Source organism: Protomyctophum bolini, assembly GCF_963924005.1.
Source record: "Protomyctophum bolini genome assembly, chromosome: 8".
Classification (NCBI taxonomy): Eukaryota; Metazoa; Chordata; class Actinopteri; order Myctophiformes; family Myctophidae; genus Protomyctophum; species Protomyctophum bolini.
The window spans coordinates 17,944,697-17,963,818 of NC_137869.1; the positions used below are offsets into that span (position 1 = coordinate 17,944,697).

General features: G+C 42.9%; 1 protein-coding gene across 2 annotated transcripts; it reads left to right on the forward strand.

Annotated features, from left to right (window-relative positions):
- Positions 1 to 4,019: 4,019 nt before the first annotated feature.
- Positions 4,020 to 14,550, forward strand: cep63 (centrosomal protein 63). 2 transcript variants are annotated; one of them, XM_080769898.1, is made up of 15 exons: positions 4,020 to 4,522; positions 4,735 to 4,912; positions 5,846 to 5,941; positions 7,067 to 7,162; positions 7,371 to 7,490; positions 7,612 to 7,725; positions 7,865 to 8,005; positions 8,194 to 8,342; positions 8,498 to 8,641; positions 8,746 to 8,848; positions 9,032 to 9,229; positions 10,195 to 10,281; positions 10,406 to 10,608; positions 11,311 to 11,647; positions 13,134 to 14,550. In XM_080769898.1, exons 1-15 carry the CDS (start codon positions 4,485 to 4,487, stop codon positions 13,326 to 13,328), a joined length of 2,199 nt encoding a protein of 732 aa, XP_080626024.1. In that variant the 5' UTR covers positions 4,020 to 4,484; the 3' UTR covers positions 13,329 to 14,550. The 2 variants fall into 2 exon arrangements, with proteins under 2 accessions (XP_080626024.1, XP_080626025.1); XM_080769899.1 differs by lacking the exon at positions 5,846 to 5,941 and having other exon boundaries at positions 7,823 to 8,005.
- Positions 14,551 to 19,122: the final 4,572 nt, after the last annotated feature.

Below are 19,122 nucleotides of genomic sequence, written 5' to 3' on the forward strand. Positions count from 1 at the left end.
CATGTTGCCTGTGATTGGTTAGCTGATTTGCTCGTTTATGACATACATTTTCCATTCAAATATGTCAATGGCGTTTAATGTTTTGATGTTTAATAACGTCAACATTAATGTTTAACGTCATATTTAGCGGACATTTGACATAATTTCTCCGTTCATTGTCAATCGCAAATCTTGAGACGCAAATCTTGAGACTTGAGCTCTAAAAAAAGGGAAAGACATGTACATTATGGGTGGAGGAGGAAAGGGGTGGGGGGAATTGAATTAGTTTGTTTAAACTTTACAGGGACCAGTTTCAAATTGCAGCCGTCTGTATAGTGCTCTTTGAGAGCGGTTTTGGAAGGAGTCACGGGATTCACATTTCTTAATGGCTGTTGGTAGGGCATCCTACACCTGCCATGTTGGGATACCAACACAGGTGTTTACATTTTTCTGATTGTGATTGGGATAGAATTTATATTCTACGCCAATCAGACAAATTGAAACACCTGTGTAGGCTGGGTTGGTCCCCCATGGCAGTTGAAGAACTACATTTGAAACACATCCAGGCCACTTCAGACAAGTGTGGCAGGCCGGCAGCACGTTCAAGCAAAAATCTACAATTTGTGGACGTAAAGTCAAGAATTTCCGCCTGCCCGATGTCTGGAGTCTGGACCATAGACTGGTCTGGACTAACTAAACCCTCAAGCATGGCCATGGTATGGGTCGAATCCGCTGGGCCATTATTGAGTTCGAGAACATTTTCGTTTGCCTGATAAGAGTTCTGGTAGTAGCTAGCCATGATTCATGACTCTCGTATTCATACGAGAGTCATGACGAAACTTCACCCTATTTTTGGCACTTGCTGCATTTACAAGTTTTCCGTATATATAAACAGTCAGATTTCAAATATAAAGTACTCACATTTTGTCTCACGGGTGTTAGTTAGTAGCAGATCCAGCGATTAGAATTTCTGCATCCCGCGTTGTTTAATAAAAAGCATTTTTATCCGAGCTGTTATTTTCCCATTGGCTTTCAACTACGCGCCCCTATCGGTCGGGAGGAGGGTGGCACTCGGTGTGTTCGATATAGGTACTCTGACCGCCCTGCCAATACAGACTAATAGGCGAGTGCGCTCCCGGTGTGCAACTGTGGATTTCCCAAACGAACCCCGTTTGAAAAAAGTAGCCGGGGCGCTCGGACAAAAATGCTTTTTATTAAACAACGCGGGATGCAGCAGTGCTAGCGTTTGGGCTGCTACTAACTAACACACCCGTGGGAGAAAATGTGAGTACTTTATATTTGAAATCTGAATGTTTATATATACGGAAAACTTGTAAATGCAGCGAGTGCCAAAAATAGGGTGAAGTTACGTCATGACTGTCATGATAATCATCATGGCAGTCATGTTTCAGGGCTAGGTAGTAGCCTACATACATTTGATTTTGATTTACTTAATTCAAATCTTGAAATATTTCATTGTTGCTGATGTGCTGCTGGTGTTGATTAGACTTGATTAGCCTAACAACAGCCGCTGCGTTGTTAGGATATTTCTTATTTTCTTTACTAAAGAATACGGTCATTTAAAAAAAATTGGGCTCGTCCGGGATTTGAACCCGGGACCTCTCGCACCCAAAGCGAGAATCATACCCCTAGACCAACGAGCCACATGCTTTGGTGTTTTGCAGTACTCCTATTTAGAAACGTCAGCAAACAAAATGAATTCATGAATTGAAATTGACTGAATTAAATTTGAAAAGCTCGTCAAAACGACTACTATTTTGTCATTACAACAAAACAAAATGTGTTTCGTGCCTTGACGTGATACCACCAGCATAATGTCGTGGATAATCCTAACCCAAATTTGTCATTCGTCCGCTCCTCGCTGGACAGGACAGATGTATTTAGTAGTCGTGTGGTTGCTATTATTGAGCAGATTGGTGTTATTGTGTGGATCGCCACAAAAAAAAAAGATGGGCTCGTCCGGGATTTGAACCCGGGACCTCTCGCACCCGAAGCGAGAATCATACCCCTAGACCAACGAGCCACGTGTACTCTTCCCTCGCCGACTGGTTAATGAATGTGAGAACCTAGACTGGTTTAGAAGAAGTTCCATATATGATTCCTTCATGAAAGTCATCGCCTATGCTGCTTTGTAGGGGAAAGTGGAACAAACGCCCTTTCGTCGATATTAGCCATGGCACGTTGAGCTACATGCCATTATGGCGTAGCCATAGCAATTTTAAGGGCTTAAAATAGCCTACCTAGCTGCAGTGAACTCCGCGGTTACATTCCGTTTGCATTAATGCCCGCTTTTGTAACCCGGTGGATGGAACCGAAAACAAAACTAAACATGCATTTGTGATTTGTATGCTGATATTAACACTATCCTTCTTGTTACACGCGCCCTGAGTAATTTCAACGGCAACGCAGATAGCATCGTCGTTTTTGTTTGGTTTTGGGTTTTTGACAAAAACAAAACGTGACTTTAACGTGTAGGCTAACAGTAGAGCAACATTTATGTCTGTGTAACGATTAAAGAACATAATTTGATCTCGTTTTTCAAATGTAAACCTAATTCGGATGTGGTAGGCTATTGGTTTTACTTGATGCGTTAAATAAACTCACATAGGCAGTGTTTTTTTGTGCAAAATCTAATTAGCAAATATAAGAACGGTGGACGATCTCTTCAAAATAAGAGTACCCTGGTCTACTTTAGAGTAAACTGAATTAATTGAAAAACTATTAATTTGCACATTGAAACTATACCTTATTGCATTTAAATTATGCTCTAGTCTACAACACACATTATGTTTCAGTGTAAAAAATAAATAAAAAATATATCTAAATGGATGAGTGCATGGCCTTTACAATGGACCCCCAGTTTGATATCTATAGGCCACGGGCCCCCACTTGATACCATTTTATCTCTAAGACCCACTGTCACTTTTTGCAGAGCCTGGGAGTCGATGGTCGCTGAGGGGGTGCTTGTTTTACAGGTCGCCCATCAAAATTCAAAACCCAGGCTCTGCAAAAAAGAGACTCCCAAAATATGGACCCTGCTAATGCAGGGTTCCATCGAGCACCTGGTTGATTTTCTTTTTGTCGCCCTGCTAATGCATAGTTGATTCGTGGGGGTAACAAAAAAGTGACATCATCTACAGTCTCCATAATAGTTAATTTGGAAGAGTATGACATCACTCCTCTCTATACCAGTAAGACGCCTGAGGGCGAGAAGCCTAAAGGGCGAGGTTGCGTTCACTGGCCATATATGGAGCGTATCTATATGGAGATCTAAGGGTGGCAGCTTTGGCAGTGTATTGAATGTACAGGGTTTGATGAGGGTGCCCTCCGTGAGAGTGTGGAGGTCATACTACTGGGGCAGATCGGCGTGTGCACGCATCCGCCTGGGTGACGTCAGACTGCTGGGCGAGTGCAGTTGCTTTGGCACAATGACCTGGGAACCATATATGGAGGGCGGCTAATGTCACGTGGACCTGGGCACCTGGGGGCTTGCCAGGGGTGACGAAGTGGCTGATCTCACGTGATGTCACAATGACCTGGGGGCTTGCCTGGGGTGAGCGACGGGGATTTGAGTTAGGTGACGTGACAGAGTGATAGAGATTGTGGGTTAGACAAAACGCAAGGTTTCATAGTTAACTGCGACCTCCGGTCACAATAACATTACTTGTTTGTCCTAATGCACTCATTGTAGTTAGTTAGAACAGGCATTGCATTGGCTTTTTTCTTCAATGCTTTATTACTTTTATGGCTTGACCCAGTGGGTCTTATCGCTGCAAATTGCAGCTATATTATTATTATTATTATTATTTATATAGGTTATACTTATATCAAAACTCAAAACACATTGAACACAAACAACTACACAAGACAAGTTGTGTTTTATCCATTTTTATTAATGAAATACTCAAAGTGGGTTTTATTTTGAAGTCCTCGACCGGTAGTGGTATAATTTGTATTAGAGGCATACCACCATGCTTGCTTGCTTGACACGTTTATTCCTTCAAGATAGGAGCCAGCATCCATAGAATTAGAGTAGGTAGGAAAAGAACGAAATAACTCTTTGGCACACTTAAATTACTGACTGAAGGTTAGTGTGACGGTCAAGACAAAACGTAATATAGCCAGTACAGGTATCTCTGTCCTGTAACTGTACGACAGTCACATATAGCAGAGACATTCTACCCATTCTAATTCTATGGGGTTAACCCGTAACCAAACTAAGTTCGAGGTAAATAGAAATGCAAAGTGGTAGTTACCAAAGAAATTTCCCTTTTTTACAATGAGGCTATAAAACCTTAAAAACCGACTGTAACTACCAAATAACTGAATTATTAAGTAACTCAAGTTGTTCATTTGTTGATAGTTAGTTGCACTGCAGAGGTCGTCAAATTAGCTAACTGGCTAGCGTTAGCAAACTTGACAAAACAAAACTCAGCCACACTTAGGTGAACGACTGAATAACATAACGTAACTCCAATCTTTAGATGGAGGATTCATTGGGATTTCTGCAAAACGACTTAAAGTAAGTGATCGGTCACCTGTTGGACTCTCATTACAAACTTACAAAGTACTAGGCTAACCATGATTACATTGTGAGTCTGACAGTCGTCGTTATTGTTATCAGTGTTGCTATGTCACCATATCACCTCATCTGTTGTGGTTCTGTTAACTTTGCACTGAAGTTATCCTATTCCTATGTCCTCCTCGTCACCTGTATGTCTGTCCCCCCATCAGCTCTGTGCTGGCATCATGCGAGCCAGAGGTACAAGAACTGATGAGGCAGGTTAACATAATGGTAAACACCAAGAAGTCTGAGTGGGAGAATGAAATTCAGGCTCTGGAGACGCAGCTGCATAGTGGAGAAGAGGAGCTGCTGTCAGCCAAGAACCTGATTGAGCAGAAGAACCTAGAGGTGAGTAACAGAGTACCACTGTACTATTTGCAAACTGTTAATAATGAAAGGATTCATTCAATAAATCAATCAATCCAAACAGTAACATATCATATATCATAATTCACAATCATATGTAGTTGTTACAAATGGAATAAGCTTCTATAATGGTGACAGCTGATGATTAGATGAATAATATATTTTTTTATATATATATATTGTTATGAGATTGACTATGTTGTTCATTTTATCTTGTCCAGTTATGAGTCAATACACAGAGATTAGAAGGAGCCCAAAACATGTCATATTGTTCAGTTATTCCATTCCTCAAAGTCAAATTATGAGGCAATACACAGTGATCCAATGGAGCCTAAAGCATGGCATATTTATTTTGAAAATACAAAAGACAGGAGCTGCCTGTACTGGAGAGAACGCTGAAGTGAAGTCTTCTCTCTTTCAGCACTATATCTAACTGTTAGCTAACCGGAGCTTGTCTCTGGCGTCGCTTTTCAATTTGACCACGTACACCTACTGTGAACACTTTTAAATAATGGTTGATGTTATAAAGGTCTCTTCTAAAGGTCTCTCTTGCTAAGATGCCTGAATAGTGAATGGCATCTGTATCTCATTGAAAATGTTCACTGTACAGTAGTACATGTGAATTGTGAACATTATCAAAATTACTTGTTGGCTTGGCAACTTGTTTTGGTCACATGGAGACTGACTGGTCATTCCAGCAGTGACGTCTCCTCTTCTCTCTCTGTCCAAAGGTCAATAAGGTCATGCTTAGTCTCACCCAACCTCATTCAAGTATTACATATGCTAAATGCTAAATGCAAAGAGTATACCGTATTAATTACACAATCATATCTGACTGCAAGTTGTCAAATGTATGATGGGCTTTTAATATATGATTTTTTTTCACCCCATACCTTTCATCCTGACTCCTGAAAGATGCGTAAAGTCAGAGAGGCTATATTGTCCCTGTTTGACTTCCAAGGGTATGGCTTTCAGATGCTGAAAGTGGTAGTGGAGAAGAAGTTGATGAAGGTGAACTAGGCTTTGCAACAACAAGTTTTTGGGTTGCAAGTGCATGTGAGGTTTTCATCTCCATGATGACGTGTGGGACTGCTATTAGTGGCGTCTGGAGATGAGAGCTAATCCTCTCTAACGTCTAAGTGAAGCAGACTAATGGAATGGCAGTTTTCCGGATCTGCTCTTATTTTGAATAGACACTAACAATCCATATGAATTCCAAGTTTACAAAAATGTGGATTTAACCAGATTGGAGCATGGTTTGAATTGTTACTAGTTGCTACTTTTTAAATAAAATGTTGCCTGCCCTGGAGAAGAACAGATGGACGTTGCAGCAGTTCAGAATCAATTTACAGGATTTATAAAGTCGTGGTAGAATTGGGCGACAGAGTGGCATTCCAACGCATTCCGACTACATGGCTTCCGCGTGCGATTAATAGGGTTAGGCACAGTGTTAGTAATGTGGTGAGTCGGAATGACGTTTATCGATAGGGTGGACACTATCGCTTGCCTGATTGCCTGAGGCAAGAAAAAACAAATACTCTGGCACGTGGTGTCTGCCATCTGGTTGACCCGAACAGACAAGTGTTGTTGTTTTCAACAACATGGGAAGTTTTATTTGTTTAACAGTAATTGCACATCTCTGACATTATTAGTAATTAATAGTCTACAGTAACAGAGACTGGATACTGAGAAGGGCCCTTGGCCCTTAGTAGGGCCAAGGGCCCTTGGCCACTCGGCCCAAAACATTGGACCTGAATGATCTGCGACATGCCAAAGCCAGGGAAGAGGCAAAATGTCAATACCAGCTGCAACCCACACAGAAAAGAGCTCATTGATGACCCTACCCTGACGCGTTGGGCCGTGTCCCAACCCGGCCGTGTGTTTGTCTGTGTGATAGATTCAGATTCTGCCAATATGTAACATTACAAAACCTGACACACGTTTTTTTAATTAAAATGTAAACGTCATGTTGATTTGACTATTCTAATTAGAAAAGACATCTGGAAGATCCAGATCTTCAAAAAGTAAAATCAACAGAAAGTTGATTTGTCAAACCTTTACCCTATGTCTTGATATGGCCAAAATAAGGATGGCAGGTTGTAACTAGCCTCTTCTTGTTTGGTTAACTGACCCTAGGTTGGATCGTTTAAAAAGCAACTACAAGAGGTCCAGACTGGTAGACAAGAGGTGGTTAACAAGCATGAAGAACAGTTGCAGATTGTCCGAAATGAGGTAAGAGAAATTTGACAGTAATTGCAAAGTAAAAAAGTCAAACATTCAGCTGATAAAATAATTAGACGCATAAACATGTTTTTCAATAAATCCCTGGTGTTTTGCCAACACCAACCATTCAATTAACCAACCATAATAAGTAGTAATTACAGGTTAATGTAAATGCATTATACAAAAAGTTGCACAGACCTTTTTTCTGCCCTATTAGTTAACAAAATTACAGCGAAGTTATCAGAAGCTTCAACGCAAACATCTCAAGGATGCCAGTGGAGGAGCAAAGAGTAAAGAGGTGGATTTAGAGTTGAGCCGCTTGACTGATGAGATTGAGGTATAGTATCACTGCTACTACCTGTTCTGTTCATCTCTTGGTTTATTGTCGACCACACGTTGCCTTTTACTGCCATCTACTGGTTATATTATGTGGAGCACTATTATTCTCAACTCTTCAGGAGTATCACCGGCATTCTGCAGAGTGGGAGCAGCAGAAAGCCCAGTATCAGAAACAACTGGCTTTGCTGGAGAACCAAAAGAAGAGTCTGGCCGACCAATTCACCAATAAAAAAGTAATGCCTAAACGCCAGTTCACACAATTTCTTACGCTAAAACAAACTGGACACAAAGGTGATTTTACATAAGTTCAGCAATAATGATCTTGAACAGGTATTTTACCACAGCTTTCTTTGTTCGCCACTTGATGTCCAGTCCCAGGAGGCGTCCAGGCAGAATGAGAGAGGGCACGAGGACTGCTGTTTGAGGTTACAGCATCTGCGTGCTCAACTGGAGAGAGCTCAGGACACACTGCACTCCCAGCAGCTGGAACTGGAGCGTCTCCGACACCTTCAGGTGCAGTTGGGACAGATTGAGAGTAGGATCCTACTACAGGAAAGCAGAACTAGAACAAGTTGGCAGGACAGAACTTGGGATAGCAATGACTGATGCTGTGACCTTATTTTCGAAAAGAATATAGTTTAGAATTTCAAATATAACTAGCAGTGACAGGAGTGGGAAAAATTATATTTGTCTTCTCACAGGGGCTTGTAGAGGGGAAGGGAGAACTTCATGCCTCGCTAGACGTCCAGGATGATACTTTTGTACAAAGTTCCAAAAGTCAACGGCAGAAGCTACATAATGAGGTTGGCAGACTTAATCAACTGTTGCAAGCTAAGGAGCAAGTTATTCGGTAGGTGCGTCACATTATCACATAGTTGGGGTGTATGATTTGTTTAAATGAATCACTAATTGGTAATGGTAAAAAAGCAAATAAAGTTAGGAACTGTCTGTCTTGTCTTGTCTTGTCTTGTCTTGTCTTGTCTGTCTGTGTCTGTCTCTCTCCAGGTCTCTGGAGGATTGTTTGACAGCCCATGGTTATGCCGGTGTAGGAACACTGAGACAGGATCTAGAGAAGATCTCAATGCAGCTCCACTGTGCCCGTGCCTGTGAGGCACATCTCAAGGCTGAACTCAGCCGGCTCAAAGAGAGGTGAATGCTGGCTTAGTGTGTGTGTGTCATATTGGCAAATGTTTCCCTTTGGTGTTTAAGTGTCTTTATTGCTGTGAGAATTGAAAGTGTGCCCATTGTCTCAGACTGGAGATTGTCAGCGGCCAGAGAGGAGAGCTCTCCAGGAAGGAAAAAGAGTTGAAACAGATCCAGGAAGAACGTGATCGCTCTGTTGCAGATGTGAAAAGGGTGAGTCAGAGGAAAATCACTTTATAGTAAATGTCTTCCTGAGTAACCTCTGCATCAGTGTAACTTATGAACCTATTGAAAAGAAAAATGGTTTGAATTCAGTTCCATTATGACCCCCTGACATTTATATGTGTGTGTGTATAACTGAGCCTTATGTGTGTGCAACTCTTAAACCCCCTGTAGCTCAGAGAAGAACTGCTGCGGGCCAAGGAGACGCACAGTGGAGAAGTGGAGGGAACGAGGAAGGAGGTGTCGAAGATGACCAGTGAGCTGCACCACCGTGACATCACCATCGCCACTCTGACCGGCGCCGCCAGCAGTGTGGAGCGGCAGCTCCGAGAAGAGGCGGAGCGTGCAGAGCGTAAGGCAGCAGAACTAAAGGTGAACAGAAGATAAAATAAATTGTAGTACTTTGGAAATCTTGGGTTCGATCGATGGGAATATACCAAATTTAGGAAATTTAGGTAACACAAAGTGTCCAGAAAGGATGTTTAGCTTCATTAGCTTCATAGCTGGCATAGATTCTGGAACAAGGAAATCCTTGAGAGGTTCCAGACCATAGACATTAAAAGATAGAGGCCTCCTTGGGCTCTGGGGTGTGTGTGTCTGGACACACATGGCTCCAATGAACTGCAGAGGCCAATATGCCATCTATTTTTCTATCTATGGCAAAGACTGCCGTGACACTAATCACATAACAGCCGTCTTAATTAATGGCGTTGCTTAAGTTCAAATGGTAATAGTTCCCAACGTTTTTAAGATGTAATAATGGAGCATGTTTAACTTTGAATTCATCAGTATATGCCTGGTGCTCCAAAGAATTTAGGGAGATTTAACCAATTAAGCTCTGGCCTATATACTGTGTCGTACAACGAATAATGAAAATAACCAATCTACAAGCTCACATCCTGAATTTATGACAATAACGAGAACCGAGTTGAAAGCAGTTAATGCCAAAATACTGTATGTTTGGCCAACTGTCTGCCAATAACAGTCGGAGTTTCAAAAGGATAACAGGCAGGCCGCAGGCCTATATTTAAATGACAATGCATAGGCCTACACTACAGTATGTACAGCAACAAGAGACTAATCTGTAACTATAGAATAGCTTTTTGTTTTATTATAAGCAACCTTTTTCTTTTGATTATCTTTTGGCATCTCCCTGGAGTTGTGAAAGTTTTAAGGGGATGGGTCCCCTGGTGTTGGTCCCCTGACCAACCATCTTTGGGTACTACTACTAACTAAGTCAGTACAAACCATCTCTCTCTGGACTAGAGGCCTTCATTCGCTCTGGTTTTATAAATGATGAAACCGCTCTTCATCTTTCTTTATGTGTTCTTGCTCAGGTCGCCCAGCTGCAGCTTGAGACCCAGAAGATTGAAAACCAGCATCTGAATGATCTGTTGGAGAGGCTGGATACTCGATCACCAAAGGTAACGGAGTTGCTTTCATAGCATATTTCTAATTTATCCCATCTCCGTCATTTTGCATTTGGCTGCCGATTTTGACCTGACGTGTTCGTTTCTGACCCCCTCGAACATCCCGCTCTCCTCCTAGAGGGGTGATTCCAAGCTGGCATCCCTGAGGGAGAGCTATGTGTCGTCACTGAGCAGCCTGGAGCAGGATAACAGGCATCTGAGACAGGACCTGGCTGAGGTCCAGGCCCGCCTCGAGACCACCACTCAGACCTGGCAGGATAAATATGACAGAGCCATGCATAGTCGTGTCAGGACCAGCCAATCACAATCTTCACAGGACAGGTATGATGCACACTGCACTACACGGTACTCTCTCTCACACATACATGCATGCACTGCATCTCACACATACATGCATCCTTTCTTCCCGGGAATGGAACAGAGTGCACTCTGGGATGCATTTGGGCCAATCACATAAACGCGCCGAGGCGGCCGAGCCAATACACCACAACGGCGGTGCTCGTTCATGACTTGCTCGCAGTGCACGCACACGCGGTACTCGTTCATGTGTTTGGCCCAAATGCATCCCAGAGTGCACTCTGTTCCATTCCCGGGAAGAAAGGATGAAATCGCCACATGCGCTGAGTGAGCAACTCAGTGCAAGTGGATGGGAGGAGAAATCTGGTGTCTGTATTATATAACTCTATGGAGTCAACTTGTATTTCGCTAACCGATAACAGTGCAGAGGCGTGTCGCTCCAAATTTGGTGGTCAGTGTTCTCCAGAAATCCTGAAGACTAGACACGCTTTTTGAGGGGAGCTAGCCCCTATGCCCAGCTTTCCGGGTTTGTGTAAACACAAACATTGGCTTGTGATTGATTGGCTGAGAAAAGTACATATTGAAGATGTAAGTGAGGGCAGAAAAGTGAAGACGGAAATGTGAGGACGCAAATTGTGATTGGCCAGAATGAGATGATGTATGATGATAAGAGCGCCCCTCACTTCACATGGGTGTGATTTATGACAAGCTATTGTCCTTTTCCAGCAGCGACGATGTCACACATTCCAAACACAAGAAGGAGATGCAGGCCATGAAAGCGACTCTGCAGGAGACCACCACTCGCTATGAGGAGGACATCCAGCGCCTCCTCAGACAGCTGGAGGCCCTCTCCCGTTGCTCCACGCAGCGAGCCGCCTCCTCCGCTTCCACTTCCTCTTCCTCTTCCTGCTCGCGCACCTCGAACACAGGGAAGAGGTCATCCGGGGCTGAAAACGCTGTGCCTCCAGCCGCACCTGGTGATTCAGAACCTGTGGGCCGGTGCTCCGGTTCTAAGGAGGCTTTGAAGCTGCTGGCCACTGAGGACACCACACAGGTGACAATAGTGAGCACTGTAGCTTAATCAGAAGTTTTCCTTTTTTAAGGGTTAATTACTCGTCTGAACCAAAGTTACATCACATTTAAATTCAGAGATGTCCTATGTGTTCTGCGTTCACTGTTCTCATTCTCCCTGGAAAATGATTATAATGAATAGATCTTGGAAATGTCAAATGTGGCAGACCCTTTGTTCAAAAGCCACTTCAAATTAGCATTAAAAAGATACTTCGAAAGAATGTCCTTCCTTCCAGAGCGTAAATGACCTTTTCAAATTTAAAGTGCGGTCATGAATATGTTAAAGCCGCAGCATAACTAATGGCTCATTAGCACCATTAGTATGTCTTGCAGAGCTGTTTCCTTTAAGGTCAGGTCACTCGAACTGAAATGCCTGTCCAACTTCAGCATCCGCAATGAAATTGGAATGACATGCACTTTTAGAGCATGCCAGAGTTCCCACTGTTTGCTGTTTAAATGTGTACATTATTCCCACTGGGATGTGTGTGACTGTGCGATTTGCATAAGGAAGGTTCTGTTCTGTATATACCAGGCTGCACGATATGGACAAAAAGTAATATCTCTGTATTTATGCCAAATATTGCGATATTGATATGATATATGATATTACCGTTAAAATTGCATATTCTATATTTTAAGTCAAGTGTTGCAACATTGAAAAATTAAGGAAGGCTCCGCACACTCAAATCTGTGCACAATCAATAGATTTATTGATTTACGTCAGGCGAGGCATGAACGCGCGTCGGACGCCGCCGGTGTGCGATAGGTTTATTGAAAATAACGGAGGTGGCTGTTTTGACGCGCGGCGTTCGCAGACGGTGTGTGTAGCCCTTTAACGCACTGGACCAGGGCTAGCAACAACACAACCCCCCCCCCCCCCCACACACACACACACACACACACACACACACACACTCACACACACACACACTCACACACCCACACACCAACAGGCGCTTGAAAGAAAGGTGGTGGTTTATTTTCCGAGTGGCACAGGCTAAAACAGGAATGTTGCTGGCTTTAGCAGTGGATATTGATGATTTTTGCGATACTGATATTGCGCATGTTCATACCTCGATAACGATGTGATATTAACGATATATATTGTGCAGCCTTACTACCAGGGGGTTCCTAAGCTACAGCTTAAAAGAGAATTTGCTGTCTACACGGGAACCAAACAATCTACAAGCTCAAATGATGTTGCATTGTGAGCTTGTAGATCTGCTGAATATTTATGAGAATTTTTTGAATTGTTCTTTGTTCTTCATTAGTTTCTCTTTTTTCCCCCCTTTATTTTTTGGGCGAGGGGTGGGACAAAACAAAAAACTGATATTTACTTGCAACCTCTAAAACAGGTCCACATTCCACAAACCAAAATGGGTCACTCAGTCACCACCCTATGTTTGGGAAACCTTGCAAGACTATACCAATGTGCGCTTTAGACATCATGCAGTTGTGTGGTTTCCTCTGTTCTCCAGGACTTTTTATCCTCTGCCTCGGCTGCCTCTCGCTTCCTGGACGAGGAGAACGGCCAGTATGAGGAACTGCTGCAGAAGATGGACACCCACATCCAGGGCATGAGAGAGGCACACGTGAGGACGGTGTCCAAATACCTACATAGTGGCTCGGGTCCTGGTCCTGAGCAGACCTCTCCTGTACACGACGCTCCGTGACTGCATAGAATGACACATTATGTGAAGTAAAGGCACTATTAGGTAAGATTCATATCTCTGTTTAATTGCACACAGTGGAAAGTTGGTCACAAAAGATGGACTGTCTAGCAGCCAGCACAGGTTGTAAGCTGGACTTACAAGTGTATGGTTCTGCAACCCATTAAGAGACTTCGGGCTATGTATGCTTGAAACATCGGATAATGGGGTGTTCCCAACATTTTCAAAACCTGCAATCAAAAAGTATCGGCCTACTGGCCAAACGACTGGCCAGGCCAGGGCTTCTGCACCCCTTTTGATATGTGAGACTTGCAGCTCCCCTATCTGCTCTCTATCCAACACAATCGTTCATCTCAGACCACTATGGTCACCTTTGTGGTTCCCGTTGGGACCCATCGCAAAGGGCATACCTGATTCAAATTCAATTTTTGCTCACGTGTGGTTAGTGCAGTGTCTTCGATTTCACAAGTGTGCACTCCATCGACACGACGGCCATCTAGGCTAAATCATAGTAAGTGCTCTTTGTATTAACTGATTTTGATTGCACTGATTTTGCTGCCTGTCATTTGCATTGCTCCATTTCCCCTCTCCTTACATTGTATTTATGTCAAATTAAATATGATATTTTCTCTGAGTTGTTTGCAATGAGCAAAGAAATGTGTCCTAGCTTGTGATGCTATGAGTAGTTTAAAATAATATCTTTGTATGGTTTTGACTGGGAAGAACTAGCAGTATGTCATCGTTACTGTCTGGGATAAACATGCAAAATGGGTGGGACCTGATAGTTCCCCTGGGTCAAATCTCTCTGTGTTTGGACACATGCTTTGCACCGGGCTAGTCGTCAACCAGAGAAAAAGAATGTTGTAGCGTGCCAAAGACTGATCACCCTCGACTCGCTGTGTTATGACTTTGAAAATATCATCTCTGGCCAGAGCTCCCAGGGGGCAGGGAAGGTGTTGGTGGTGGGCGGCTTGTAGTTATCCTCTTCTTCTTCTTCTTCTTCTTCGCTACCCATCTTCCAAACACCCCCTTCAGGGTACCCTCCCACTTGCCTACCAAAGCTTCAATGGAGGAATGTGCACATCGTGCCAATGCTGTCGCGAACCTCCCCCCACATTCTCACTCATCATCATGAGAACGCTTATGGAATGTTAATATCAACCATGTGGGACGCTGAACTTCAGAAATGCTGCAAGGGGGAGCGAGGGAGGGTGGTATGTTATTGATGTCCTAATGCAGCTGACACTGATGGTGTGAGGATGTGAAATAAAGGGAACATAAGTCCCAATTTGTTAATTGTGTTGTGCGTTTGGTCTTTTCTTGTCATCTCCAGATGAGGGATTTTTGGAAACGTGTGCTGCGGTTTCTCAATCCAGCGGTTTTCATTCGGGTATTTGGTATTTTGGTAACCCTCGTTACCAGCACTGAGGCCCAACAAACAGGACTGCGGAATTTGGCAGGGCAGACATTCCTCTCTCTCGCTCTCTCTCTTTCTCTTTTTCTATCTTTCTTTCTTTCTCTCTCTCTCTCTGTCTCTCTCTGTGGAGTGAGGTGAAAAGGTTTTGATTTGTGGAGATTCCTTCAAGGGGCCTAGAGTAAGGGGGAACGGCTGATTTAGGACAAGAGAACTTCGGATGGCATACAGAGTGCAGACCCAGGCTTTCCCTTCATGTTGATTAGCTACCTAATGATCCATTGAAGACATTTGTTCTAGGCTACATAGTGATGGTGTAATTGCTAAATTGAGTGGTTAGATAAATTAAGTTACGCTCGTTAAGCTATTACAGCAATGCTATGACAGTAACTGCAATTTTATGCAGCCTCATTCTAAATTATTCTTAAATGTTAACCTCCTTTCATTTGATCCCTTTATTTGATTTAGTGTATTACCATTATAGTACACAGTAATATTTCTTGAACTCATGAATTACTAAACTAGTAAGTTTAGTGTTGCTAAACTATGCATTTATTATCAAATCTTAAATTTTGTTAGGAAGTTGTGTAGTTTAGAAATGACACAGAATTGCCATAAAATTGCCTGATTCTCAAGAAGAGATTTGAGATTTGATCCATTGGACAATGGTTTACTAATTAGTTCTGCAAAAAATGTGTTGAGTTTAAACATCAATGTATATGGAAAAGGAGCAGATCAATGAAATACTTGGAGTCCCAAGCCTTAACTGCCCTTATGATAATGAACAGCAGAGGGCGCAATTATATATCATTCTAAAGTTATAAGGCTAAGAAATACTATTGCCAGCATGTAGGACATACACAGGACTTGGTTCTGGTTAAGGTGCCACATTTAACACAGGACTTGGTTCTGGTTCTGGTACCACATGTAACACAGGACAACTGAAGCACCAATAATCAAGCTCTAAGGCATTATCGTAATTGGACTTTTACTGTGATATCTTGTCAATGTTTCCTAAAGGCCTTGATTTGAAAGCAGTTGATCAGTAGGCCTGCCAAGATCACTGCAGAAATGTAAACCGTATGTCAACTGAATAATCTTTATTGAATGATGATGCCACCATACTTCAAGGCTAGATAGATAGCCTACTTTACATTGACATCAAATAAAATCACATAAACGAAGAAACCGAAGGCAGGAGTCATTCATTTGAAGTTGTGCAATGGTTTGGATTTCGTCACACACGAACAGTTTGTTGGATGTGCAACAGTCTTAACCACATTTCAGCGGGGTGCCTCCACTTGTAACCTAAGTCACTGACTTGTCATCTTGCAGTCAATGGAAGACGTTCACAGTATTCCAGTCCTAGAAAACGACTGTACCCTGGGAATGCCATACCGTACACTTTGGACCCACTGCTGTGTAGTCGACATTCTAGAGAGCTATGTTTCTGACGTCATTAAGTCTGTGGAAAATACTTCACATTCTGTTGAGTACAGGCTCTGCTGAAAGTTGCACTGGGTGATTTGACCTAAGGCAGAGTGTTTATTGGCCCCTGACCCTAATGAGTAACAGACATAGGCAACATTGACATCAACCCACGTGAATGCAAGCCTACTGTGGGCATATCATAATAGGCAAACATGTGGAGAAAACAGGAGAACATTCAGCAAAGATAGGCAATCTACAAACTCACTTTACGTGGCAACAGATCAGCTATTTTCGGCAAAGAGGTTAATTCTAGAGGACAAAAAGGAGGGCACCAAGTATAGACCTCTGGGCCTGGGGGACCCCAGATAACAAAGTATATATATAGGGTTATGGTTAAAACTCCTTAAGTACTGTATAGCATATATTATGTCATCCATTTATATACACAAAATGTTAACACTGTCCAGTGTCCATGGGTTGTGGTCAGCCAGGAATAACTGCGCTATCTGCTCTACTGTACTCACAACCGCAAGCAGATAGCCTGTGCAAATGTGCATGCCTGTGTGTTTTTAGAGACATTACACTGACTGGATCCCAAATGTACCATGGTCACATTTACACATCTTCAAGGACAACAACAACTGCCCCGACATACAGTAAAAGCTGTGAAATCAGATACAGATTGCTCAGTCCAATATGGGAAAAGGTGCGCATAATCCCAACAATCTAGAGTCGGAGGGAGATATAGTCTCAGGTATTTGGTTATAGAATTATACCTAATCGCTGAGATCACGACATGTCATGCAGATGGAATGAAGATGTGGATAGCGTTTGTGAGAGGAAAGATCAGTTATCGCCGCGAGCTAGAATTTCTGAGAGTCAATGCAGAGCTCAGTGAAGCTCACTTTGGCCTGGGAAGTGTTGGAGACTGCCAGGGGATTCCAGACCATGAGAAGTGAAAACATATCTGATGCTCCAAGGGATAGTTGGAGGTTGTAGTCAAAACATATGTGCTTGGATTGACAAACGGGCGCATGCCATTTAGTTATATACAGTAAGTATCTCAGTTTTTGATTTAAGGTCAAACACTTGTGGAGCTTGTTAATCTTATCAGGACCCACAGTGGATATCTATTTGTTGCTACTGGGGATGTTTTCATAATTACCAAACAAGGAATTGCATTGGTATAGTGCATCTAGTTCTGCAAAGTGATAATAATATATACATTTTAGAAAATGAAAATGTGAACTTGAAAACGTCACTATTGCCAGTAAATATTTCCGCAAACTTCAACATCATCTCTTCTTTCTCTTTGCTGCCCCTTTAGAAGTCTGATATCATTATGTAAAATGATGAATTGAAAACGGTGAAAACAGTGGACCCTCAGCCTCTTTAAATACTGCAATCAATCAATCAAAAAAACACAGACATGGCTGTACATTGTTGAATACAATTAAAACGACGATATCAACACACACTGAATATTTACCGTTTGGTTTAAATAGATTAACTAATGTTCAGGATGATCATGACAGATGAGCTCCAACGCATGTGCGCACACAAACGTACGCACGCAGCACACACAGTCCACCTTGATGGAACTTGATGAGTGATAAGTGCGCAATGTCAGGTGAATGCCTGAACTTCCTCAACAAGATAAGAAGTGAAAGGCACTTTTCCCACGATTGTTGCTGCCTGCATGCATTCTCTATCACACATTCCATAGCAGGGCCTCAGAGAGCATGCCTGTGTGTATCTGTCCTTGTCCCACTTCCACGTCCCTTGTTCGATGGGAATGTCTCATTGTTCTTGATTCTAAGCGTGCCAGAGGAGGGGACGAGGGCTGAGGGTGTGGGTGCAGGTTAGCCGGACTTGTCCAGTGCCGTGAAGCAGACATTCACTACAGGATACTTGGAATGCCGTTGAGACAGAGGGGCGTTATGAGTGTACGTGTGCTGGTTGCGCAGTGGGTCTGCCCCATGCCATACAGAGTGGACAAGAGGAAAAAGACTCAGTCCTCTTAAACACAATGACCCATAACCAGACCGAGACCACGTTAAATGTGTGTCTCAAGTGGATGTCCCAACAATGGATAGGAAGACCACTTTGGTTAGAGTCAAGAGTCCCGTACTTTGACTGGGTCATAGATCATAATTGTAAAACACCCTACGGCCAGTAAGAGTACTGTGTACATCAAACTCTGACTTTAAGACTTTAATGTAGTTAACAACTTGGGTAGGTTTTGCTTTGCCTGGAAAGCCAATCTTGTGTTGTGATGTTTTAAGCATTTTTTACTTTACTTAGAATCTAAATAAAGTAAAGATGCAAAAAAAACAAACCCAGTTTTTTTAAGCATTTTGTCTTTGATGGATTGAATTTTTGGAGAGACAGGAAGCTGAGGGCAGAGAAGCGTGAAATACTGTACATGCAGCACAGGTCTCCAAGTGGAATGGATGTGGAGTTGTTGTGTGATTATGTTGTCAATGCTACGAATGGCACTAGGTGTCACATGCACGGAAATGTGGTCCTAGTCTGGAGGACTAAATGAAGAAAAAAGTGGAATGTCCGCACACTTTTTTATTTCAACCTAATACAACAACGTTTCGCCTCTCCGGGCTTTCTCTAGTCTGGAGGACTACCACAGGTTACAAAGTCAGAGAGAGAAGGATGAGGCTGGCAGGGCACTGTGTCAGGCACCCGGAACTAGTGGCAAGCAAACTGACAACGTGGGAGCCAACCCAGGGCAAAGCTAGCCGGGAAAAGCCAGGAACGGCAAGAAGCGCACCACCTATGTAGATGGTGGTGCACAACAGCTTTAGCTAACAACACTGTAGAGCTCAACACCCTGAGTGTGATGGCAGAGATTCAGGAGTCCCCAAGTTGGTGTTGGCTAGATCGCACTCTTTCGTCACATCATGTTGTCGGGTTAATTAACCATGGCCCCTGGGTCGA

Excerpts from the sequence above, each read along its gene's own strand:
- cep63 (XM_080769898.1), top strand. The coding sequence starts at position 4,485 with ATGGAGGATTCATTGGGATTTCTGCAAAACGACTTAAA. Across the intron at positions 7,491-7,611 it reads GCTTGACTGATGAGATTGAG|GAGTATCACCGGCATTCTGC; the intron begins GTATAGTATCAC and ends TCAACTCTTCAG. Across the intron at positions 11,648-13,133 it reads ACACCACACAGGTGACAATA|GACTTTTTATCCTCTGCCTC; the intron begins GTGAGCACTGTA and ends TCTGTTCTCCAG.